We start from the raw sequence: 22683 nt of genomic DNA on the forward strand, positions 1-22683 counted from the left end.
AAAAAATAAGAAAATTGTTGTCAAAATTCTATGTAAATGAGCGAGGAATAAACAAAATTGCGCCCTTGATATAATAAGTAATGATTTATATTCAATCTACTAAACGCGTAATCGAACTTCTGTGAATGTAAGAACAAGAACAATTGAAAAAACGTGAGAGGAAATAAGTCGGCAGTTGCCTATAGGAAATTTTGGTGAATATTTGTAAAATTAATATATCCTTTATTTCTCAATTGTGTTCGCTAAGATGGATGGAAGAAGGGTCACAACTTTACAGGTATTTAAATGTGTGAAATAAGTAAAAATACATAAGTTTTTACGAAATATTTTTCAATTCAAGGGTCTTTTAAAGTTTGCTATCGAACAGGGACAATGCCAGGACAGTGGCGGCGGCACATACGATGAAATGGATCACGAAGTAAGTGATTGTTAATGTTCCATTTATTGGTTGAGTTTTCGTTTACTTTGTAGTGGGTTCGCTTTCACTGTAAGATGTCGCCGTTGATTTTTGTTGTAGAGTCTTGCAACTTTTATTTTTCTGTTTTTTCATATGTCACGTATGTCCTACGAAGCTTTTTAATTCAAAATACATTGTTCAATGGAACAGCAATAACAAGGGATATTGCAATTTAAAATTTGTCTTCCGGAAACCTGCAAACCTGCGTTAATGTCAGCAATATTCAAGTGTAGAAACTTTATATCAATATGGAGACTCTTTATATTTATTCTTTTAAAAAGTTTTGACGAATGATATTTTAAAAATTAACTTGTTTCTTTATTGTAGAGGAAAGCTTTTCTTGAAAACGCCTTTAAATCAATGACAATAGATGTAATGGAAGAGCTTTCGCAAGCAATTAGTGTTCTTGAAGATAATTCCACTTCAAATGCGCAAAAGTCGAACGCGCTTAACCTAATACGTGATCACATTGATAACATCGACTTTGCGAACAGCTTTGTTAAACTTGGAGGAACAAACATTTTAATAGAATGTTTAAAAAGTCATGATGAAAATGTTCGTATCGCTGCCATAAATATTGTTGCTGAAATGTCCCAGAATAATGCGTTTTGTCAAAAACATTTTCTGGAACATAATATATTAAAGTTGTTGATAACATATTTAAATGATAATGAAGACTTGGTTTCAAGTTCGCTGTATGCGATATCTGCGCTAGTAAGAGGTTTTGAACCGGGAGCGGCGGAACTGATAGCAATTGGCGGATTGGAATTAGTAGTTAATTGTTTGAATACTTCCTTCACCAGAGCGTTTATAAAGGCTTGCTTTTTAATCTCAACATTATCAACTGAATATATGCTCGTCCGAGGTGAGTCAACAAATAAATCGAAATTATATGTACAAAGCAAACTCATCCATTGAATTTATTAAGTTTATGTAATGTACAATTTTCTCCAGATAACATATTTCTAAACAACAATAGACGTCCTAACACCTTTGATTTGAACTTTTTCACTTCAATTATTTTGCGGTGCTAAATTTTTTTGCGAAATAATCCGAAAGGGCAAAGGCAGTCTATTCCATTAAACATAGGGACTAGTGCCTGCGGGCTGGATTCAAAATCTTTTGGTTACGGTCATATGGTCTTTGACGGCTAGAGCAACTGGAAGAAGATGTCAAATAGACTGATTTTTAATCGGTTTATATAAGAAAGTTATATTCGCTTTAGAAGCCATCACTACAATAGTGGCTACATTTTTTGTTATTTATGGGTATAAAGACGAATTGAATCGATATGCTTTTTTGTTGTCCGATCCAATATCTCTATCAAGTAAGGTATTATGAATTTGAAAAACTGCAATTTATGACGTACCAAATATTGATCTAAAACTTGGCATAGATAACTGGGTAAATGCACTGTCGACCGTCGCTTTCTTTTTTTCGCAAAGTACTTTAAAATTTGTTTGCATTAGTTTAAGGAAGTGAGTACCGAACACTTTTCAAAGGTGAACACAACTTACAATGTCGGTTTTTAAATAAAGCATAAAGAAATTCTTTCATTTATACGCACAACTTGATGTTGTCTTCTAGGTTCTAGCATAGATTATACAGTGATTTTTTTGCTTTTAGATGAATTCGTTAAGTTGGGAGCATTTGAAAAATTGGCAAATTTTTTAGAAGTTATAACAGATTTCGACGTTAAAATGGAAGCTCTGTTAAGAGCGATGGCCGAGTTGTCGCAAAGTAAAAAATTTAAACCTGATGAAGAACTTAAAGGCCACATTATTAAAACTTTGCACGATATTATTAGCCAAAACGAAAAACTTCCACAATGCGAGGTGAGAGGGTATATTACGTTTATTAAGAAATAAAATTCATATTAGTTTTGTTGCAGGAAATTGTGGAATACTCAAACACCCTGCTAGATAAGTTAATATAAAAACCTATTGGTTTTGTTGCTAACAATGCGTAGAATAGTTTAGTAATTGAATAAATATTTTATACAAATCAAACACTATGGAATGGAAACATTATATATTACGTCTTTTTCATTTCGCACATATCACATAGGGGACTTCTTCACATTTTCCCGTTAGCTCCATGCTAAAAACGGCAAATACTACAACTGTCCCGGCCGACTGCAATTAACAGAGGCACACTGCTCTGTCAGTGCCGGTAGTTGAGATGATGACAATATAACAAAGTTGTCAAAGTTGTAAATGAATCGTACACACATATATACCTACCTATATTATATGTATTATCAATTATTTAAAGTTAGATTGAAATTTGCGTCTCATATAAAAATCAAAGTATATTTAAGTTATTAAATAAAAGTTAGTTATTAATCGGGCATAGGCCGAATATAGGCTTTTTCTTTGCCTCGGTTTTGGCTTGCTTAGCTTGTAGTTCTTCTTTTGTTTGAATTAATAAATAACATTTTGATAAAAAATTAATTATTATTACAAAATATAACTTCATAAATATAAATGGAGTGTATAGGCGCTCGTTCCTAAAGAGTGTTCTAAAGAAACTTTGAAAACAATAACGGAATTGTGTATTATAACAATAAATAATTTTCAAACGAATATATTCGTTCTTAATTGATGTTAACTTTGTGGCAAAACTTGGAATTTTTGAATGATTATATTACGTTGTGTACAATGGTACAGCGTGTACAAATGAGAAAATTTAATATACATGGTAATGGAAAATTCGAATCAGCTTGTTTCAAAATTCAACAAAGTTGGCGAACGTTTATTTTAAATAATTTAAAAATTAATATTTTACTTGGAAGGCCTGGAACCGCGGTTCTTTGCCAAATACTGCTAATAAAAAATACAATCAAAAACTTACACGGGTTGTGACGACAAACGTCCTTTAGCTATATATAACAGAATTGAATCTATTTCTCTTCTTCTTAATGTTAGTGTTGGTATGTTTACATAACATTTGCACGTAGATCGTGTTAAGAATTGTTTATAATTTATAAATTTTTAATGATAAAAATATTTAATTTATATTTATATATTTGTTGTTTTGGCTTTCAGTTATTAGTTTTTAATGCGCGTCAGCCCTTTCGGGTTTTCTTTAGTCCTCTTGAGTGTTTTTGTAGCACGTTTTTCGGAATGACATGAGCTTGTAACGTTCATTTTGTAAAGCTTGTTCTAATTCCAAGACTTTCACATGAATTTCCATTTCTCTTGTTTTCATTTGAGAGGGCGTCAGCTGCGTCAATTCTAATTCATTAAAATTATCTAATTGAATGTTTCCATCCTTAACGGCCGCTACTACGGATCCTGTTGCTTGAGATACATCACGTGAAGCTTTAGTCAGCTCGACTAATTTTTGACTGTTCTTATCGGCCTTCACTTTGCTTGCTATCACGAGTTGAGCGGTACTAGCGGCGATTTCTTGCGCTGCCACAATTATTTCGAAATTGTTGCTTGATTCCGTGGTAAAGAATTTATTTGCCGATTCGACTAAAAAGTTGGCTCCTTTTGCAATATTTTTTGAAGCGGAAATTAAACCCTCTGCCCACTGGCTATTACGTTTATAAAACTCTTTTGCTGGAAAATGTCCTGAAATATATATCCATATATATATACATATCATAACCATGTAGTTAATAATATTGAAGATACTTCTTTAAGCTAATATAAAAGATTGCTATAATAAGTGGGGAAATGAGAAAAGAGAACCGAAACTTATTGATACGTGTTAGTGTGTTTTGTTGCATCAAATAGGAAAACAGGATTCTTCCAAAAAATATAAAAATAAATAGCGAAAGAAAGCACATAACAGAAAAGAAGTCATAAAAAACCTAAATGGGTTTGAGAATTTAGTTATACAAAATTCCAAATATTTTTGAGATAGAGTATTCAATTTATGCAAATACAAATTAAACGATAAATAAATCAACATCTATTCTCTAAGCTATTTGAAAAAAAATCGTAATTAAAAGTAATAATCTTAAGTAATTTCCTCATTCAACAAATTTTCCTCCTCCAGCGGACAAACACATATGTTAAGATTATATTAAATATATGCATTTCTATTAAATGGATTTTTTTAAATATACGAAAAATTTTTAATCGTTATATTTATACATACCCTTTCCCTGCGCAACGATTTCCTCTTGCAGGAGGCGAGACTTTTTAATTAAGATTTTAATTGATTTCATCAAAGACGTACATGAATCTAAGATTTTATCATGTACTTCCAATTTAATGCCATTATTTGATGACTTCGAATCAGAATAAATTTCTATTATTTTGTTCGTCGCCTCTTCAATTATCTGATCCATAGCTTTCAATTCCATTTGAAGCATATATTCCAGATTATGACCTTCAGGCGATATATTAATCAGCGAAAGCATTAGCTCTTGCATTGCTTTTAATTTAGCACTTGGTATAGATTCGATGGTGTCTTGTAAAATCTTTGGATCTCTTTTATTTGATAATATTTGATATACAGGCTTTAAAGAATCTCGGAACTCATTACAATTTCGCAGAATATCTAAAAGTTTCAAGTTCAAATTAAAATTTATCATTATTTTATTAAATCTTTACGCTCAAACACTCTTTGGCTCAAACACTTTTATGTTCGTCATAACGAAAGGAAAAACCATATGTGCTTACCTTCTGCTTTCACCAAATCGGATGTATTATTAGAAATATATACGACACATGTATGAAGCGTTGTTATAGTATGCATAAGGTTTAAGCATGTTGAAATAAGTCCATTTATTTCATTAGGGCTGTTAGAATATCTTGAATATTCGGCGCTTAACTGTCGCAACAATCGTTGGAGTTGTTTAATATTTTCCAATGCTTTTTCTGCAGTTAATTCCGAATCGACTAAACAATCTAAAATCTTGAATGTCTCTTTCATCATTGAAGATACCGCCTCGGATAGTAGATGTTCGGCTTCATTTTTTTTCCGCTTTAACTCGTCGATTTCTTTTTTTGCTTTTTCTAATTCTTCATTTAGAGATAAAACGTTCTCATCTAGATTATGCAATCTTTTATCTAACTCATATTTTTCATTGGTTATGCTGTGAATTGTTGAATTCATACTCTGCAATAAGAGAACATTCACATTTATTACGATTTCATTTTCCTTATATACATTAAAAAAGTAAATAAACCAAATTACGGACACTTGGGCTGTCACAACGATTGCGTAAGCGTTTCTTAGATTCAATATCTCCAAATTTTGCTATCTCTTAATGAAAATATAAGATCATTACTTTAGTATTGATCTATGCCAATTCTGCGGAGGATATGTTATGGAAAACTCCCTAAATGTTCTCTTGAATAAGCATAGAATTTGACATATAAAAAATAATATCCGCGTAAAAAGATAAAAATTGAAAATTGTACGTCGCCGCAGGGTATTAAGCAGTTTCCCTGCATCAGTTTCGCTAGTCGTAACACGTTTTCTACATATATTAGGTGCATGCAAAAACTTTGATCAGCGACTTCTACAGGTGAAAATGATAAAGACACGGGAAATGCCAGTGTACATAACGGTTGAATTCGAGGGTGTTGAACTTCCTCTACATAAAATAACAGTTTCCCATTTAATACCATTGATTTATTCAGCGTACACCGAGGCGAATCGCGGAGCGCTTCTTCCTCCTTCTTCCTCCAAAATCAGTACTTTTGCTGTTTATTTGAAGAAATCTGCTGGCGAAGCTCAGCAGACATATTGAGAGGCTTGTGGCGATGCTGCTCGATCATATCTCAATTGTCGGTTTTGGGTTCAACGTGGCGACACGAAGTGACTGAAAATCTCATTTTTTGACCACTTGTTACAAGAGAATAAATGCTTTTTCCCAGTAAAAAAAATGCTCAAAATATTTGCAACATGTAGCACGGCTTGCACATGACATGAATGTAATAGTGATATATTTGCAAATCGAAATTTTTCGTTGCTTTTGCTGAAAAACATAGGTTACTTACTACCTGTTAAGCTAAGTTGTTGGTTAATTTTTTCCGTCTAACGCTATAATTAACTAAGAAAGTCTTCCGAAACCTTAGCTTTTCTGCTTTTCTCTTTTTTTGGTGGGTGCCTCAAAAATGAAGATATGAGTGATTAAGTTAAGGGATTAGCAAGCTTAAGTTAATCGCTAGTGTGAAATTTGAACAGTTCTTCCGTCAATGTTTTTCAATATTGTGAACGCAATCAAAAAGTTGTTTTCACTGTTTCACTATTCGTGAAATATTGAGAAGGAAGAATTAAAATAAAAAAAAAAAAACTCACTGTTATCTTCGCTTCACAATGCGCCTTTTCTTCTAGAAGAGCCGCATATTTAAGTTCCTTTAAATTTACATCATCGTTAAGTTTTCTTGATAGCTCAGTTTCGCAATCGTTTTTCTTTAATAGTTCTTGGTACTTTACTGCGTGGGCATCGCATTCACTTTTCAGTTCTTTAAACGCGTCTTTTTTTTGAGTTATTTCAGTTTTCAATTTTGTTATTTCTAAATTTTTATCCGCAAGTTGATTTTCGCATTCCATTGTTTTCATGTTTAGCATTTTCTGCATTTCTTCAATTTTAAATTTCGATTCCTTTACATCCATTTCCAGACATGCTTTTGACTCTTTTTCCGAATGTAATGTCCTCTTCTCTTCGCTTTGCTAAAATTAAGAGAAACCAACAGAACAAATTTACTAGCTATGAACTCATCTTAAAAGTTCCCTACTTCGATACGTAGTCTTTTATTAAATTGCGAATACATCTCCAATAATTAATTTAACATTGTGCTATATATAGATCAGATTATTATAATATGTTTTATTACGGCACTTCATTTCATTTGTGTGACTGCTCAGTTCAGACTGCCGTAAAATAAATCGGAAAGTAACATGTTCATTCTTTTAGAATGATAGATCATGTGCAAGTGATGATGAGCACGCGTTAGTAAATACAACAGGTATCATAGCTAACTTCTTTCAGGTACCGTTCTTACGCCCAACACTTGCTTGAAATCTTATATGCCGAAATCGTTCGTAACTTGATTCTTTCTCGAGGGGCTTAATCCATTCGTTGTAGACAGCTATGGTTGTCATAGTGGTCAAATATGTAATTTTGTCAACAGGCACAGTGGACAATGGATCCGTAGGCATAATTGTTAACACGTCCTTTTGAAAACAGACAAATTATTGGTAATTTCAAAGATTCTCATTTGATATTATTAGCTCGCTATAGGGAAGCTCAAGCCTTAACAAGTCTCAAGTCACGATCGGCAAATGAACTCACTCTTAGCATGTTTGAAACTAAAAAATTCTATATAATAATAATTTAAGTTTACTTGACTTATGAACTAAATATAACATAGTCGCTACAAATATGAGCGCAGCTACAAAAATGCATCTAGCTTATAATTTCAGAACTTTACTCACCATTCTTAGCAGATTTACGTGTTCCTCCCTTAATTTTGCATACATTAATTTAATTTTCTCAAATTTCTCTTCCATAGATTTTGTTTTTTCTTCCCATTCTCTGGTTTCACCTACAAAGTTATGTTTACCGGTTAGAAGCGCATGTATATTATACATAGGTATCATTATCTCTAATGCATACATGAGGCCGGTCATGCAAATTTTTGTCGTGTTTAGGAAAGGATTTGCAATTTGCATCTAATGAATGAATTATAGCAGAGAAAATACCTACTGAAATTCTGGAACTCGAATTTTTAAGATAACCCTACTGCAATAAAAGAAAAACAAAAAACCAAGAAAAAAAAAAAAAATAAGGGAAATATTATAATCAACTAACTTCTCTGACGGTCAGGACTGGCGATTACAAAATCTGCTTTCTTTTAAAAGATTCGATTTCGATTGCAAAATCTGGGTACCCATCCAATTCAAAAATTTCTTAATAGAATCTTGACAGATTTCCTTAGCATTAATCAAATGGACGCATTTATTGATTCTGTGCAGAAAAAGCATTAATTGGGAGAGCCTTATAAAAGATATTTGTTTTAAAGGCGATGTGTGGACGTCGTCCAAATTCTTTCATGTAAATACTTTCATTTTGTTCTTCTCTTATTCTGAAACTGTACACCAGAATAGCTGATTATGTAAAAGAGGTTCTAAAGAATGGGTTAGTAGATTAATATTTTCCTCGCTTTTATTTATGCATAGCCTTATCGGATTTAATGCGGCTTTTCCGCTTTTTTTAATTACTTATGTCATGTCGGTGGCGATGATTATTAACAGTCTCATCTAATTGTAAAAGCAACACTTCTTCGTTAAGCAATTTATTCTTAAAAAAATTCCTTTTCAAAACAGTTTTTTTCAATTCATAACGTCAAAAAGTTCCTACAAAGGTTCTCTTCTTATGCGAGCTATTACATTGTTGAATGCCATCTTTGATCTAAAATCGTTGAAAAATCAAATATATGGAGGTTTAAAATCTGGCTCCAATAAAAAATGGCATACATATTAGCTTATATGTACATGAAAATAACTTGACATTACCTATCGGAAAAGATCCGTATAATTATTTGCTGTGACATGACGTACCCTAACGTACAGTCCCAATTTTACTTTCGCTGAAGTGACAACATTTGTTATATACATATATATGTATGTATTATTGAACTTACTTCGAAAGCCTGAAGCCTCCTTTAATTGCGTCTCCAAATTTTCGTTACTGATCATGACTTCAAGGAACTTTTCCTTGATCGTTGACAGTTCGCTTTCGAGTGAACGGTTTCTTAAATTCAATTCGGATATTTTGCTAATCAATTTAGCTTCATTTTTTAATTGGTTTTCCTTTTCGAGCAGCTCTTCTTGCAATCTCTTTATAATATTGTCTCTTTGGCTTAAATCCGGGTTTTCAATAGGCGTCAAGTTATCGACTAAATTTTCAGCAGGTTCCTCTTGATCTTGTTTCACATACACCTTAGGCGCTACATAATTGCCCAGATCTATTTGGGATAAGAAATTTGGCGCATTTTCAGGCAGTGATGGCACCTGAATTACGTCCGCGAAATACTGAAGTGGTCTGACGTTGTCATAAAAGTATTTAATTTTTGAAAAAAGATCATTGAATCGATCTCGATGACCGGTGAGAACATCGCTTGGCAAACCGTTATGTAATTTGAACATCAAACGCACTGATATGTCGTACAGTGGGTTCGAGTCCTGAATAAGAGTTATTAAAGGAGCTAGACGACATTGGCCCTGCGGTGTCATCGATGACATTCGAAATATATTCACCGAAGCAAAAATTTTCGATTGCACATCAATTATATGATCCAAATAATCGAAAACTTCTACGCAAAGTTGAAAGCTAAAAGTAAACATATATATGTATAAATGATTTCATGCTAATTTAGTCTTTACAATGCAGATCTTACTAAACGTTTCTGTCATCCTCGGCAAATTTTTCAACTTCGTTAAATTCAAGAAGCAAGGAGCCAGGAAATATTGCGTTTTTTTCATGAAATTCTAATTTATTTACAACAAGTTTTGTATACGATTCAATGCAAGTTCCCACACCATCCTGTAGATGACCCCACAATTTTCCGACCTCAAGTATTAATGCTTTGTGAGTTAGCGATTGCTTTAAACATATGGGATGGCCTTCTCGCATGACTTTATGTAGCATGTGACAAAACTTCCAAGCGGTGAATCGATGTTCCATCAAAGGTTGCCGTGTAATTATTGACCAGACCGATTTTACTTCTTTTGTACGGTAGGTGGCTATAATGATATTACGTGCATGCTTCATTTTGAGCGGAGTTTCGGTAGGATTTAAAGCTTTCGTAATGCTGACAACCTACAATAATAGAGAAAATCATATATTTAACCACTGTTAATTCAGCATATTCGTGTATAATTTGAACACCTTAACTCATTGCCTCGCATCAGGACTAAAAGAGAAGGCAAGGAGGATATCTTACGTTCCCCCTATTTTTCGTTGAGTTAAAATTTATAAAAAACATGAGTCGAAATTATTCTACTGTCATTTTTTTACATTATTATTAATAAATTAGAGGAAAATAATAAAAAATCCAATAATCCCTTTCATGAAGGATATAGAAGACTCGGCCTTAGGTGGATATAATTTTGTTAGTTGAACTAGTCTTTTCTATTCATAATTTGAAATTTTACCAGCATTTCTCAGTTTTCTCCGATTACACCATTAATAACTACCTCGAACTCTCTGAGTACAGCCCATGGACTTAGCCCTCATTGGGAACATTTTAATAGACGAAGAGCCACATTTGCCAATTTTCAATGCATTTATATTTGGCTTTGTGCTGTTGTCGTAAATAATAAGAAAAGACTTCTAGAAGACTATGCTCGCTTTGGCGTAGAATATGTAAAGCAATACTGAATCTTTCCACTCTATCACCAGCAGCAAGCTATTCAGTTCTTGTTTATGTATGGTTTTTGTGTTAAATTACCTTTGTTTGGTTTTTAGATACATTATTCTCAGTGTGTCATGTTAAGCGTGAAAAATTCTGTACACATCAAATATGGTCTCTTGCTTAATTTTAGCTTCATATTTATTCAATGACAAGGCGTTATCAATAGAGTCAGCTACCTTTGGCGTAAACTAACTCCTTTTTTGCGTTTCGGTACCATTTTAATAAAAATTAAATGTTTACACCATAACTACTTGGACATATCCAGGTTTATATTGGTCGCTACCTACGTCTGAATGTATCTTTATTTGGAAAAATATGAAGGAAAAAATCGCATAGTGTTTGAGGCAGGTGTGAAATGGAAATCAATTAGCATATGTATGAAGAATTGAATTTTTACACAAAAACCAAAACATGTAGATACAATGCTTACCAGGTTATTAGAATCTTTGTCCATTTTGATATATAAAAAAAAATCTGTGTTGGAGCGGCACGACAACGATTAAGCATTCAATTTATTTGTTAATCATACACTCTATACACTCTTATCTTATCGTAAAAACTTGCACCAGAATTTGGTATAAATAAAATTATTGATAGACGAATATTACTGTTTACGAACGTGCTGTTTTGGTTTAGAAATTAAACCAGCGCCAGTGTTACCATATCGTTGTTTGCAACACATCGTAGAGATGGAGATTCATGCACCGATCATCGAAAGAAAAAAATTATATCTAATGATGTGTGAAAAATTTACTGAAGAAGCATATCTTTTGCTTAAAGCTTTCTTTGAAGAGAAAGTGAAATCATTAAAAGTTGATGATTAGTAAAGTTATATGAATTTTTTAAATTTTTTTCAGCGAAATAGGGATTTATTTAAGAAATAAAATATTTTTGTAAGTGGGAAAAAGTCAAAGAACAAATTTTAAATATTATGCTACCTAAGAAAAATTGTTACTCACCACCGCACAATAGGAGAGATGCATAATCATTATATATCAGCTTAGCGTTGTTATCTAGAACCAAGCCAAAATATCTCGACAGACGTGCCGGTCCTTTCATAAAACGGTATTCAAGCTACCCGCATCTAAACAAGAGTCCAGGCCTTATCGCAATCGGTAGTTTAATTCGGTTATGAGATAATCTTCATCATGGTATTGGCATATTATCAGCAACTTTGTAAAACACCTTTACGTAAGCACCCACAGATAAGATACAAATAGTTATAGCAAAATTTGCCCTTCGCCTGACTAATACATAAATTAACTTGCCGCTGCGAATTTATAAGCGGCAATTGATATTCTGTAAACCACATTAGCATAAGGAGCGATAAGGATTTTAAATTGATAAACAAAGAAAAATTAGTTTACGTACAAAATTGTACAATGGCAATCGTTATACGCGACAACAAATCCAGATAATCTCGTCTCAAAGGAAACAATATTTTCCAAAGTTAATTTAATTTTTTTTTAAACGCATAAGCATATGCATCTTAAACTTATACTTATTTAATAATACGTATATATATATAATATTGTGGAATAACAAAATGTTTTAAAGACGAAATGATATGGAAATTAAGAAAAAGAATTGATATTTAGTAATCATACATACACAAAAGTGAGACCTAATAAAAGCGTTATTGATTTCATATTTCACATAGGAATGAAATGAAAACAAAAAATGTCCAATACCTGCAGAATTCATGGTTCTATCTTTTGAAAAAAACGGTAACTTGCCATTACATGTAAAGTAACAATAAACTAATAATTCACTTTTTAAAGGTTTTCATGGCGCCAGCTTCTGATCAGTATCTGTATCAGAGATACCTATTCTTCACTCCAAAGAACATTGTGTTTCTATATACATAAAAATGCAACCACGGGATATGTAACTTTTATCAACACAAAAGGTAATGAAATTTTTCCTTATGGACATATTTTACTTGAATTTTTTTCTCCAAAAATATACCTGAAGTTATCTGTCGATATTAAAATCTGTAAATTAAATGTAAGCAGAATTATGGAAAATGAAATGTAATAAGCGAGAAATAAGAATAAAATCTAGTTGGCTAATATTTGATCTATAGTTTGAAGAATGGGAGAACAGTAGACCTTCCGCAAAAACAACTAGAGTTGTTTTGTCACAAACTTTCAAAAAGAAATTGCCAAGCTAGGATACGATACGCTGCTGGGTACTACTCTAAAAATAGTGTGTTTGCTTCATTCCTAATGATTTTTCCCCACATTTATTTTAAAATGGCGTCGCCTTTGATCAGCTGATTTATTCGCCTGTGTACGGTGATTCATCACTGTAGAAAAGAACTTTGTCGTACATATTTAAATAACCGAGAATAGTTTATTTATTTATATTTAGCGTGGGTACAATTTTTTGTTTAAATACAGGTAAGCGAGATTTTGCCCGTAATGTCTTCTAAATATTTAAATTGCGACAGTAAGAAGTTCAATTGTTTTATTAAAGTGTTTAAGTTTTTTCAAACATACGCAGGATATTTATTTATGAGTGTGTAACCAATAACATAGTCAAATCTTTCCCTGCATACTTTTCTAATGATTATATATATTATAGAATTGCAGCATTTATCATCAGGCGAAAGTTATTTTATTGTAGTTTGTGCGAGTGTGTGTATATATTTGTTGTAATATGCATTTTATGCACGAAAATGTTTTTTTTTTCTTCGTTTTAAAGTGCAAACAGAACCATTAAAACAAAGTAAAATTCTAAGATATCTTAGCAGGCGAATATAAATATATATAAAAAATCTATAAATATAAAGTACTCGTATATTAAAGAGAAAAAGTAAACAGCTGTCTCTATAAGTGTAAAAAGCATTAAGTCCTTACTTAATCGTTAAAGTTTTTTCATAAATTATTTGAGTTCCAAAAGTTCCGGTTAAGCGAGTAGATTTTATCTGCTATTTGAATATTCTGTGTTAAATATCATCAAATATATATTTAAGTATTTTAATAATTGGGATCATGTAAGTCCTTATATACCTGTCCCTAGCCATGTAAATTAGAGAGTATCGTGTAGCATAATTTTATTATTGTTTGTGTGTAGATTATACCGATTATGCATTCTATGATGAATTCTAATATGCATTATATTAGCAGAAGCTGCCTGTTTGTAAAAAATCAATGTTTTCTTGTAGTTAGCTGGAGATACAGTGTTACCTTCATTATTAGATTCACTTTTTTATACTAATTTTGCATTTAACAGTTTAGTGGTATTAGTTCCATCGTTAAGTTTGTCCACTCTTTTTTTTCTTTAATGATGAAGATGATCATTTTAAGTGTTCTATGTAGTTGCACTTTCTACTTTTTTTTTCTTTCGGTGATATTTTTAGGGCATCAAGTAAAAGTATGGACGTGAGCAGTGAGACCGGCATTTCCATGCTGGTTAGTAAACAGAAAACGACATGGGAAAAATTATATAAAAAACGTTTTCTTTTTCTAGATAGAGACGGCTGTGCTTCACTTATGTTAATTCTCAATTTCGTTTCTCTTGCAAAATATCTTAAAAGAGTGGAGTTTGATCTGATCTGTGGCAAAAGTGTTCACTTAATTACTTGAGAAGACTACAATAAAATAAAATTAAAATTCATTCCATACCCATTAGTGATGTTCTAATAAAAGACTAAGAAAGTAGTAAGTGCAAACTCTTCTTACTTAATTCTTATTAAGATGGGACTTTTTGATTTTAGAAGCTTTTGCCTGCCAATGTCTCGAGGAATCAAAATGCCCCGTCTTTTCCATGTACTTTTAATCTTTATTTCTTCAAATCTATAACTTTCATTATGACAAATTTAAAAATAAGTTTTTTGTGAAGAGTAACACGATTTTTAATTCACTTTTTTACAAAAAAACTGTCAAATGCCCAAAATGTCGAAAGAAGAGTATCTGTTAAAGTAGTGTAAAGAGTATGTAGCAAACCGATTTTCATTTTCTGTCAAGACGTAAAACAGTTCTATTGGATACCTATTAACTATTTGGATACCTACATGTCTGCTTAACTCATACTATGCTGTGCTTCTTCTTTTTAACATGTGGAATCATTGATTAGATATTAATCATAGCGTTTGTATATTCTTGATACACGTAAGATCTTAAATTTAATCTATTTTTTTAATGTTTGCTTTAGGGACGTTTGCCGCAATAAGAAAGTATGTACCTCCTTCTGTCGTTTGCTCTTTCAAAACTCATGATCCCGCAATTGAAATAGTAAACTAAAAGCGGATGTATACTTTCGAAGTTGGTTGCTGCGGGCATGACCCATCTGATTCGCCCACAAACAAATAAACAAAATTGATCTATAAATAGGGGTACAATCGCGTAATTCATAATCTAAAGTAGATATTCATGTAAAACTCAATTTAAATTAATTTATCAGAGTTAAACTGACGACTCAGTAGAAAATTTTTTACATATACGGCTAAGATGTTGTGGGTATTTTTCTTTTTTCAAAATGTTTGCAATACTCGGAAAGAAGTTGTAGAGACGCTATAGTGTACATATCTACATTCCTGATTAACATTAAATTCTAAATCTGAATTCTGGGTTCGTCGACTTGTCTGGGTGTCTTCCCAAAAAAAAAGCATTGTAAATGATTGCTCGCAGGTTGGTTTTGAAAACGAAACAAACTTGATTAAAGGACCTGCCCACCATACTGTGGGAACAAAGAAAATTGTATTTTTTTTTTGCTATTATAATAATTTTCACGTACGTTATACAGTGTGGGTATATAAATCGGAGAAATCGGCCAAGAGTAAGGTACATGTGGGAGGTGTAGAAGATTCGGCCGCACTCGTATATAATTTTCCTACTTACTTAACCATAAGCTTAAATTTGGTGAGTATATCAGATTCGGCTACAGCCGAAAATAACTTTATATAACGTTAGTCGTCATACAACAAGAGTCGTCATAGAACAAGAACGTAGGAACCTTAAGTTAAATGCTTACACACATGATAAATCTTTAAAAATTAAATAGTGTCTTGCTACTTGCGGACAGATCTGAACATTTTTATTAATTGAAAGCCATCGTTTTTTCAAGGCCACAAGCGAAACTATATATCAAATAAAGTTCTGTTGATGATTGTATGTTACAGTTGTTTGCCTCGTGTGAGCCATTTTGGTCATGACCTGTGCTTACGAGCCCCAGTGTTTCATTTCAATTTTTCTGCCATTCAATACACTAACAATGACAACAATTTACGAACGAATGGACGGAGAAATATACCTAAATTGATGCAGAAGCTTACCCTGATCAAGAACATATCATCCTTATGATTCCTTTAAGTATTTCAGTATAAGTCGATGATTCGGTGGTACTGGTTGGAGAAAAGTTATGTAAATGCATCTTTATGGCTATGGTTTATTTTTGAAACTTTCCGTAAAAAGTTTATTGTTTGAAAGCAAATTAGGACTGAATGACGACTTTGCATCCACTCCAACTGCGCTATATTCAAAAAATTCAACATTCTTTGATGACATTATAATATTATCGTATTGATCAAACATTTTGTGGGCCTGTGTCTGAAACTAATATGCAAGAAATGAAAAAAAAGAATTGTTTGACGCAATCATTGTATGTGGGCAAAGTTTCATTAATTTTGAGTTCATTTTTACTCAGTAAACTTCTCTCCTCTTCTCTCCTCTCTTCCTTGCTAAAAGTCCAATTTCAAGAATTTAATGTTTTTGGAGCTACGATGCATCAATCGTATATTAAAGAAATTTCCTTCATTTTTCCCTATAAAAGTGATGTCGCTTTCTTGCTAATCGCAGAATATGGAAATTCCAAAGGATAACAAAAAGGATTGGGATAAGTTGAAAATAAATTGTTTCTCGTTAATCTCTTCGAATATATACGATAAGTAAGCTACTTGATGTGTATAACTACAGCGGAGAAGTATTAACGTCTGCTTATTTAAAGCTGGCTAAAGTTACCGTAAATTTATTACATCATATGAGGCCTGCGCATTGCATATGTTGGCTCCATATTGATTTTTTTTGTTTGTACAACGTTTCGGGATGAAAGTTTGTGAATAGTCGCTTTTAAGAAAACCTATTGTCATGATTGTTTCCAAAGCAATTAACAATTATAGGATGTAAGTTGTTGGATAAATATTTGAAAAATAATTTACAAGGAATCTTCTCTTAGTGAATATTAATTATTATGAGAAAAGATGCATTTGCAATAAATTAATATTGCAAGTGTAAATTTTTGTATGATGTCATCGCGGCGCTTACTTTCTAAACCAGTAAATATATATCAACTTGTGTTTAAGTAATGGTTTTGAAAAAAAAAAAAAAAAAAAAAAGAATTAAGTACGTGAGTGCGTCCTGTTCGTTTGGAGTCCTCATAAGTTTCTTCATATTGTGCGGTGTAATGTATACGATTTATTAACATTATATACATGCGCGTTCCTTCGGTACAAATTAGAAATATTGGTCTCCTAGGAAATTATTTTTTTTTTACTTTGTTTTTTACATTTTATTTACTCCTTGCTTCCGTTAGCATGAAAACACGTCTGCATAATGATGGGAAAATATGCGTGTAAATCTTGGCAATCATTTTAAATAAATTAATGACAATGGATCGATCACAAATTTCCTTTCTACAAATATATATGCAAAAAGGAAAGGAAAAAAATTTTTTTTTAAAACCACTTTTTAGGAAGACATACTCACATACCCTTATTTCATCATAATACATAAGCATATCGACACTTGGCTTTACAAATCATATTTATTTTCGTTTCGCTGTCCTGCAATCGCAAAAAAAGCACCGGTTTATTGCTACTGACTAAGTTAGGAAGTTTAATTTATCTAATACCACACGGAATACCACAAAAGAGAACAGAAAATTCGAAATCTTTTCATGGTTCTATGAATCGTAATCAATGAGGAAAACATTTGAGATTTGGTTTTGCCTACAAACTATTTGCCTGAAACTTGGCACATATTCCCGAGAGGGCTAATTAAAAGCAGGAAGGACGAAAGCAGCCGAAAAATAATTCCGTCACATGAAAAAAAAATTTTTTGTTTTTTTAAATTATCGCATGCACAGTTCAGTAAGCTTAGTAGAGGCATGCTAAGTTCGTCTTAGGGCAAATCTTTGAAACGCACCACCACATCAAACAATTACATTGCAAAGTGAAAAGGCAGACTTTCGAATCAACCGAGACTAGTATTATGCACTGAGTGTTATCTCATAATCTGCTGTGAAGTACAAGCTACAGTTCTTTGGCTATTGTGGCCTGTAGAGGAGGATAGAGAATAGCGTTCATTTGTAAACCAGACGTATAATGTTTATTTTTTACCGATTAATTACCGAGTTCGCCGGTCCAAGCGTGCAAATAGTTAAAAAAATTAAATTTAAAATTGAGCTGAAAAAAATAAAACTAAAAATAATTTCGTTTTTATTTTTTTGACTCGAGATTTTGGTTAATTTTCATTACTTTCTTAGCGAAGACATAATAAAATGTTTGCAATAGTTTAACAATTATTAATAAAAGCTAATGAGAGCATCATTAATCAATTTGATATTTTGACTTAATCGATATATATTGTGATTTATAATACAAATATCTCACGCTCAGATGTCGTCAGCAAAGTAGAGACATTTATTCCTTGTCTTCATTTTTGAATATTTTTCTTTTAGTAAAAAAATTGAAAAAATCGGCAAAATGACACAGATGACTCAAGATGAGATCATAAGCAACACAAAAACAGTTCTACAGGGACTAGAAGCTCTTCGTGTTGAACATGCATCTCTAATTACTAGTATGGGGGATGCGCATAAAGATGATGAAAAGTCTTATATTATTAAGAAGAATATTGAACACATTGAATTGGGTTTAAGTGAAGCACAAGTTATGATGGCTTTGGCCTCCCATCTGCAAAACGTAGAGGCTGAGAAACAGAAACTCAAGACGCAAGTTCGGCGTCTACATCAAGAAAACGCCTGGTTACGAGATGAATTAGCAAATACACAGCAAAAATTTCAAGCTTCGGAACAATTAGTTGCTCAACTCGAAGAAGAGAAAAAACATTTGGAATTTATGTCATCGATTAAAAAATATGATGAGAATCAGGAACATGAAGACGTTAGCGAAAAGCCAAGACCTGATCCTGTTGTCGAGCTATTTCCAGATGAAGAGAATGAAGATCGAAACAATATTTCTCCAACTCCACCAAGTCAATTCTCCAATCAATCTTCCGGTTATGAGATCCCAGCACGATTGAGAACTCTTCATAATTTAGTTATTCAATACGCCTCACAAGGAAGGTAATGTCCACATGACTACTCTTTTTCATTGTTTTTAATTAAAAGTTTTTTTTTTTTTAATTCCATCCACTGTACAATACCTACCCATTTATGTATTTTAATTACTTTTTTAATTTTGTTAAAACGGATGACAAACCGTGTAATTGGACATAGATTTTTTATTATTACATGCGTCGAGCTTGAATATCTGAAACGATCTTCCAGCCGTTAAGGCATAAAGACAAATTGGCCATAAAGTTCATACTCAATGATATCTTATACTTATGTCTAGGTATCACAAATGACAATATCAAAGTTCTATTGACAGTGATATTTCTCTTAAGTTCAGTTTTAAAATAATACAATTATTTTATGATTATTTTTCTTTGCGATCATTTAGATATGAAGTTGCTGTTCCTCTCTGCAAGCAAGCTCTTGAAGATCTCGAAAAGACTAGTGGTCATGATCATCCAGATGTAGCCACAATGTTAAATATATTGGCTTTGGTATACAGAGATCAGGTAATTAGTTGCGTGACATTACCCAGCGTTGTCGAGTTTTTTTTTAAAATGGATCAAGCTTCTGAAAGCTTGCTCCTTCACAGGTATTAATAACACTTTGTAGTCAATCAAAATCCGTCCGAAATGCATGAAAACGTATCGTTAATTAAGATAAAACAATTTTGAAAATAATACGTAAAAAGTCCCTGAGATGTCCCTGAATAGATAATATATGTAATAATTATTTGTCATGATCAGTATTTTTAATAACATTTCGAAATTAACTCATTGCAGAATAAGTATAAGGAAGCCGCTAATTTACTTAACGATGCTTTATCAATTCGAGTAAAAACTTTGGGTGAGAATCATCCTGCTGTGGCAGCAACTTTAAATAATTTGGCAGTTTTGTATGGTAAACGGGGCAAATATAAAGATGCCGAACCGTTGTGTAAACGAGCGTTAGAGATTCGGGAAAAAGTGCTTGGAAAGGATCATCCAGATGTTGCAAAGCAATTAAACAATTTGGCATTGCTCTGCCAAAATCAAGGCAAATACGACGAAGTTGAAAAATATTATCAAAAGGCATTGGAAATTTATGAATCTAAACTTGGCCCTGACGATCCAAATGTTGCCAAAACGAAAAATAACTTGGCAAGCTGTTACTTGAAACAAGGAAAATACACAGAAGCAGAAATTTTATATAAACAGGTCCTAACAAGAGCTCACGAGCGGGAATTTGGAGCCATTGACAGCAAGAATAAACCCATTTGGCAGGTAAATTGAAACTTGCTTAAAAAAGTTTTGCATTTAGAAAAATTGCCGATGAATCATCGAATGTTAACAAAATGTCAAATGCGTACGCATAACATTACTAGCACTACTGCACTAGCAGTTTAACCTCAGTTGAAGGTAAAAGCATTTTTAGCTGAATACGACTCGTGGGATATATAAAAATAGAAGACTTTTTTTTTTGGCAATTATTCAGTTCATAATTTTATGAGTAGCCCAGGTTTGTTTTGTCTGTATTGTCAAAAAAAAAAAAAAAAAAAAAAAAAAAACAGGAAAAAGTTGCCCAAGGATTTTTAATTAAAGTATTATTTATCGTTCATTGTTTACGAGTGGGGACATTTATTGCTTGCCTTCAGTAGATAATAAGGCATCGAAGCAATATCTGATGAGTAAATCTTCACGAGTCCCAGCAGCACTATCCTTCGACTCAAAAAGTGACAGTAATGCTTTTCCCAATTGGCTTTTTTTTGTCACAGACATCGACAAAATTCGAGAAATCCATGTTTTTTATACTTCTGCTGAATAATTAGACAAGTTGCGTAAGCCTTAAAGATGGTATTGTGAGTTGTCTGACTTGCCTTATGAGTAGAGTCCGTATTAAGACAATGAAATGCCCATGTATCCCACACGTAGACGTCTATAGGCTATAAGTGCTACTGAATTTTATCCTAAAACTACCGAGTGTGTCAAATTAATCCTTTTCAAAGCTAGAAAAGCTTGAAAAAAGTGGCTATAAATTATGTAATGTTTTTAAATTGGTTGATTGACTTTTATTTATATGAAAAGATCTTTAAATAAGTATAGGCTAAGTTTTCTACAAGATTTCGAAGATGTTCATCCATTTTTACTAAAGGGAGCCAATTTCGCCCGATTAGCGCGTATACTTCGTTGAATTGAATGTGTTTCTGTTACAAACACCTTTTGCGCTTGTTTCACTTATTGGAATTGCGTGACTTCTTTATCTATTATGGGACGCGGGAGAGGAACAGATCATATTTACTTAATCTTAGGTTTTCTAACTAATCAAGAAACGTTCGTGCCGAAATTTATCTTCCTATGTTCATCTTTGCCTTAAGTAAAAATAGGTTCATGCAAAACATTGGTGATTCTAATGACATTAACATGACCATTATATTTTAATGGTATATATATTTTTTTTTGTTTTATGATCACATCAAAGTATAAAAATAATTTAATTAATGGGGGAAAGAGAGCAGGCGCGAGTGAGAGTGTGAGAGAGAGTCAGAGGAAGAAAGAAGAAGAAGAATATTATAAGAGTAATGTATTTAAAAAAGTACAATTTATTTAATTATCTAATCCATGATAATTGCATTATTTGTTTTCTCATTTTGCGTTAGGTGGCTGAAGAAAGAGAGGAACATAAGCATGATAATAGGGAAAATACACCATACGGAGAGTATGGTGGATGGCATAAAGCCGCTAAAGTTGACTCTCCAACCGTAACTACAACCCTAAAAAATTTGGGAGCATTATACCGCAGACAAGGAATGTTCGAAGCCGCTGAAACCCTAGAAGATTGTGCCTTACGTAGTAAAAAGGAGGCGTTGGACTTGGCCAAGCAAGCCAAAGTGACTCAGTTATTGAATAGCAGCGATAAAAGAAGATCCAGATATTTTAAAGAGGAGGCTGACCATCCTGAAGAGGTTATTATATTTATATATATATATTTCAACGCAAAAATTAAACTTATTTAATTTATTTTTTTTTTTCAAACATTCCACTTACAGAAATAATACAAGTGTCTGAATGTAATTATCATTAATCACAGATGTCGCAGATGTATCATGTTATTACGTATTTTTTTTAATATCTGGCCGACTTGCATGTATGTATACTCATTCCACACAACCTTTATAAAATGCTTTTAAAATACCAAAATAAAAGTCAGTTATTATACTAAAGGATTCCATTTGTTTTCATTGCCTCCGTCTCTTAAGCAAGTATAAGCCAGTTGGCCAGTGTGCGACGCTGAAATTTTCTTTGGTTGTGCCAAGCAATGGAAAGTAGAAAGCAAATTAAAATCGAGCATTCTTTCGAATTAGGCTCTTTTTCGTTTCAAATTAGTCTTCTGACGAGAACACATAGCTTAAAATTGATTGTGATGGCTGCATGGTATCGTCATGAAAAAGAATGTTTTCGATATAGATTGTTTTATGGAGCAAATGACCATGTTCGTAAGGTAAGTGTCCTATCATCAGGATCATTCAATTTGATATTAGGCCCTCCTATCGAGACTAAGCCAAAC

General features: G+C 32.5%; 3 protein-coding genes across 7 annotated transcripts; 2 read left to right on the forward strand and 1 right to left on the reverse strand.

Annotated features, from left to right (window-relative positions):
• On the forward strand, nt 1-3055 carry LOC119631618 (nucleotide exchange factor SIL1). 2 transcript variants are annotated; one of them, XM_038023997.1, is made up of 6 exons: nt 1-277; nt 341-418; nt 785-1322; nt 2084-2292; nt 2349-2430; nt 2525-3055. In XM_038023997.1, exons 1-5 carry the CDS (start codon nt 248-250, stop codon nt 2391-2393), a joined length of 900 nt encoding a protein of 299 aa, XP_037879925.1. In that variant the 5' UTR covers nt 1-247; the 3' UTR covers nt 2394-2430; nt 2525-3055. The 2 variants fall into 2 exon arrangements, with proteins under 2 accessions (XP_037879925.1, XP_037879923.1); XM_038023995.1 differs by having other exon boundaries at nt 2-277; nt 2349-3055.
• Nucleotides 3056-3138: 83 nt separating this feature from the next.
• LOC119631617 (huntingtin-interacting protein 1) lies at nt 3139-11477 on the reverse strand. Its single transcript, XM_038023994.1, has 8 exons — nt 11273-11477; nt 9826-10247; nt 9070-9758; nt 7862-7971; nt 6722-7096; nt 5095-5533; nt 4568-4972; nt 3139-4035 (listed from the first exon to the last, which is right to left on the reverse strand). Exons 1-8 carry the CDS (start codon nt 11294-11296, stop codon nt 3545-3547), a joined length of 2955 nt encoding a protein of 984 aa, XP_037879922.1. The 5' UTR covers nt 11297-11477; the 3' UTR covers nt 3139-3544.
• Nucleotides 11478-13145: 1668 nt separating this feature from the next.
• On the forward strand, nt 13146-22342 carry LOC119631933 (kinesin light chain). 4 transcript variants are annotated; one of them, XM_038024526.1, is made up of 7 exons: nt 14207-14258; nt 14317-14507; nt 18523-19149; nt 19529-19649; nt 19923-20402; nt 21776-22081; nt 22166-22342. In XM_038024526.1, exons 3-7 carry the CDS (start codon nt 18548-18550, stop codon nt 22169-22171), a joined length of 1515 nt encoding a protein of 504 aa, XP_037880454.1. In that variant the 5' UTR covers nt 14207-14258; nt 14317-14507; nt 18523-18547; the 3' UTR covers nt 22172-22342. The 4 variants fall into 4 exon arrangements, with proteins under 4 accessions (XP_037880455.1, XP_037880457.1, XP_037880454.1 ...); XM_038024527.1 differs by lacking the exons at nt 14207-14258; nt 14317-14507 and adding an exon at nt 13146-13244; XM_038024529.1 differs by lacking the exons at nt 14207-14258; nt 14317-14507 and adding an exon at nt 13654-13840.
• Nucleotides 22343-22683: the final 341 nt, after the last annotated feature.

The sequence above is a fragment of the Glossina fuscipes genome, unplaced genomic scaffold (genome assembly GCF_014805625.2).
Source record: "Glossina fuscipes isolate IAEA_lab_2018 unplaced genomic scaffold, Yale_Gfus_2 1, whole genome shotgun sequence".
Lineage (NCBI taxonomy): Eukaryota > Metazoa > Arthropoda > Insecta > Diptera > Glossinidae > Glossina > Glossina fuscipes.

What these genes read in the sequence shown, in the direction of transcription:
- LOC119631617 (XM_038023994.1), bottom strand. Translation starts at nt 11,296, where the DNA reads ATGGACAAAGATTCTAATAACCTG. An exon ending in ACGTAAATCTGCTAAGAATG is followed by an intron (nt 7,097 to 7,861) that starts GTGAGTAAAGTT and finishes TCTTAATTTTAG; the next exon opens with CAAAGCGAAGAGAAGAGGAC. An exon ending in CGATTTGGTGAAAGCAGAAG is followed by an intron (nt 4,973 to 5,094) that starts GTAAGCACATAT and finishes TGAAACTTTTAG; the next exon opens with ATATTCTGCGAAATTGTAAT.
- LOC119631933 (XM_038024525.1), top strand. Translation starts at nt 16,932, where the DNA reads ATGATTGTTTCCAAAGCAATTAACAATTATAGGAT. An exon ending in GCAATTAACAATTATAGGAT is followed by an intron (nt 16,967 to 18,522) that starts GTAAGTTGTTGG and finishes TTTTTCTTTTAG; the next exon opens with TAAAAAAATTGAAAAAATCG. An exon ending in CAATACGCCTCACAAGGAAG is followed by an intron (nt 19,150 to 19,528) that starts GTAATGTCCACA and finishes GCGATCATTTAG; the next exon opens with ATATGAAGTTGCTGTTCCTC.
- LOC119631618 (XM_038023997.1), top strand. Translation starts at nt 248, where the DNA reads ATGGATGGAAGAAGGGTCACAACTTTACAG. An exon ending in GAAGGGTCACAACTTTACAG is followed by an intron (nt 278 to 340) that starts GTATTTAAATGT and finishes TTTCAATTCAAG; the next exon opens with GGTCTTTTAAAGTTTGCTAT. An exon ending in ACGATGAAATGGATCACGAA is followed by an intron (nt 419 to 784) that starts GTAAGTGATTGT and finishes TCTTTATTGTAG; the next exon opens with AGGAAAGCTTTTCTTGAAAA.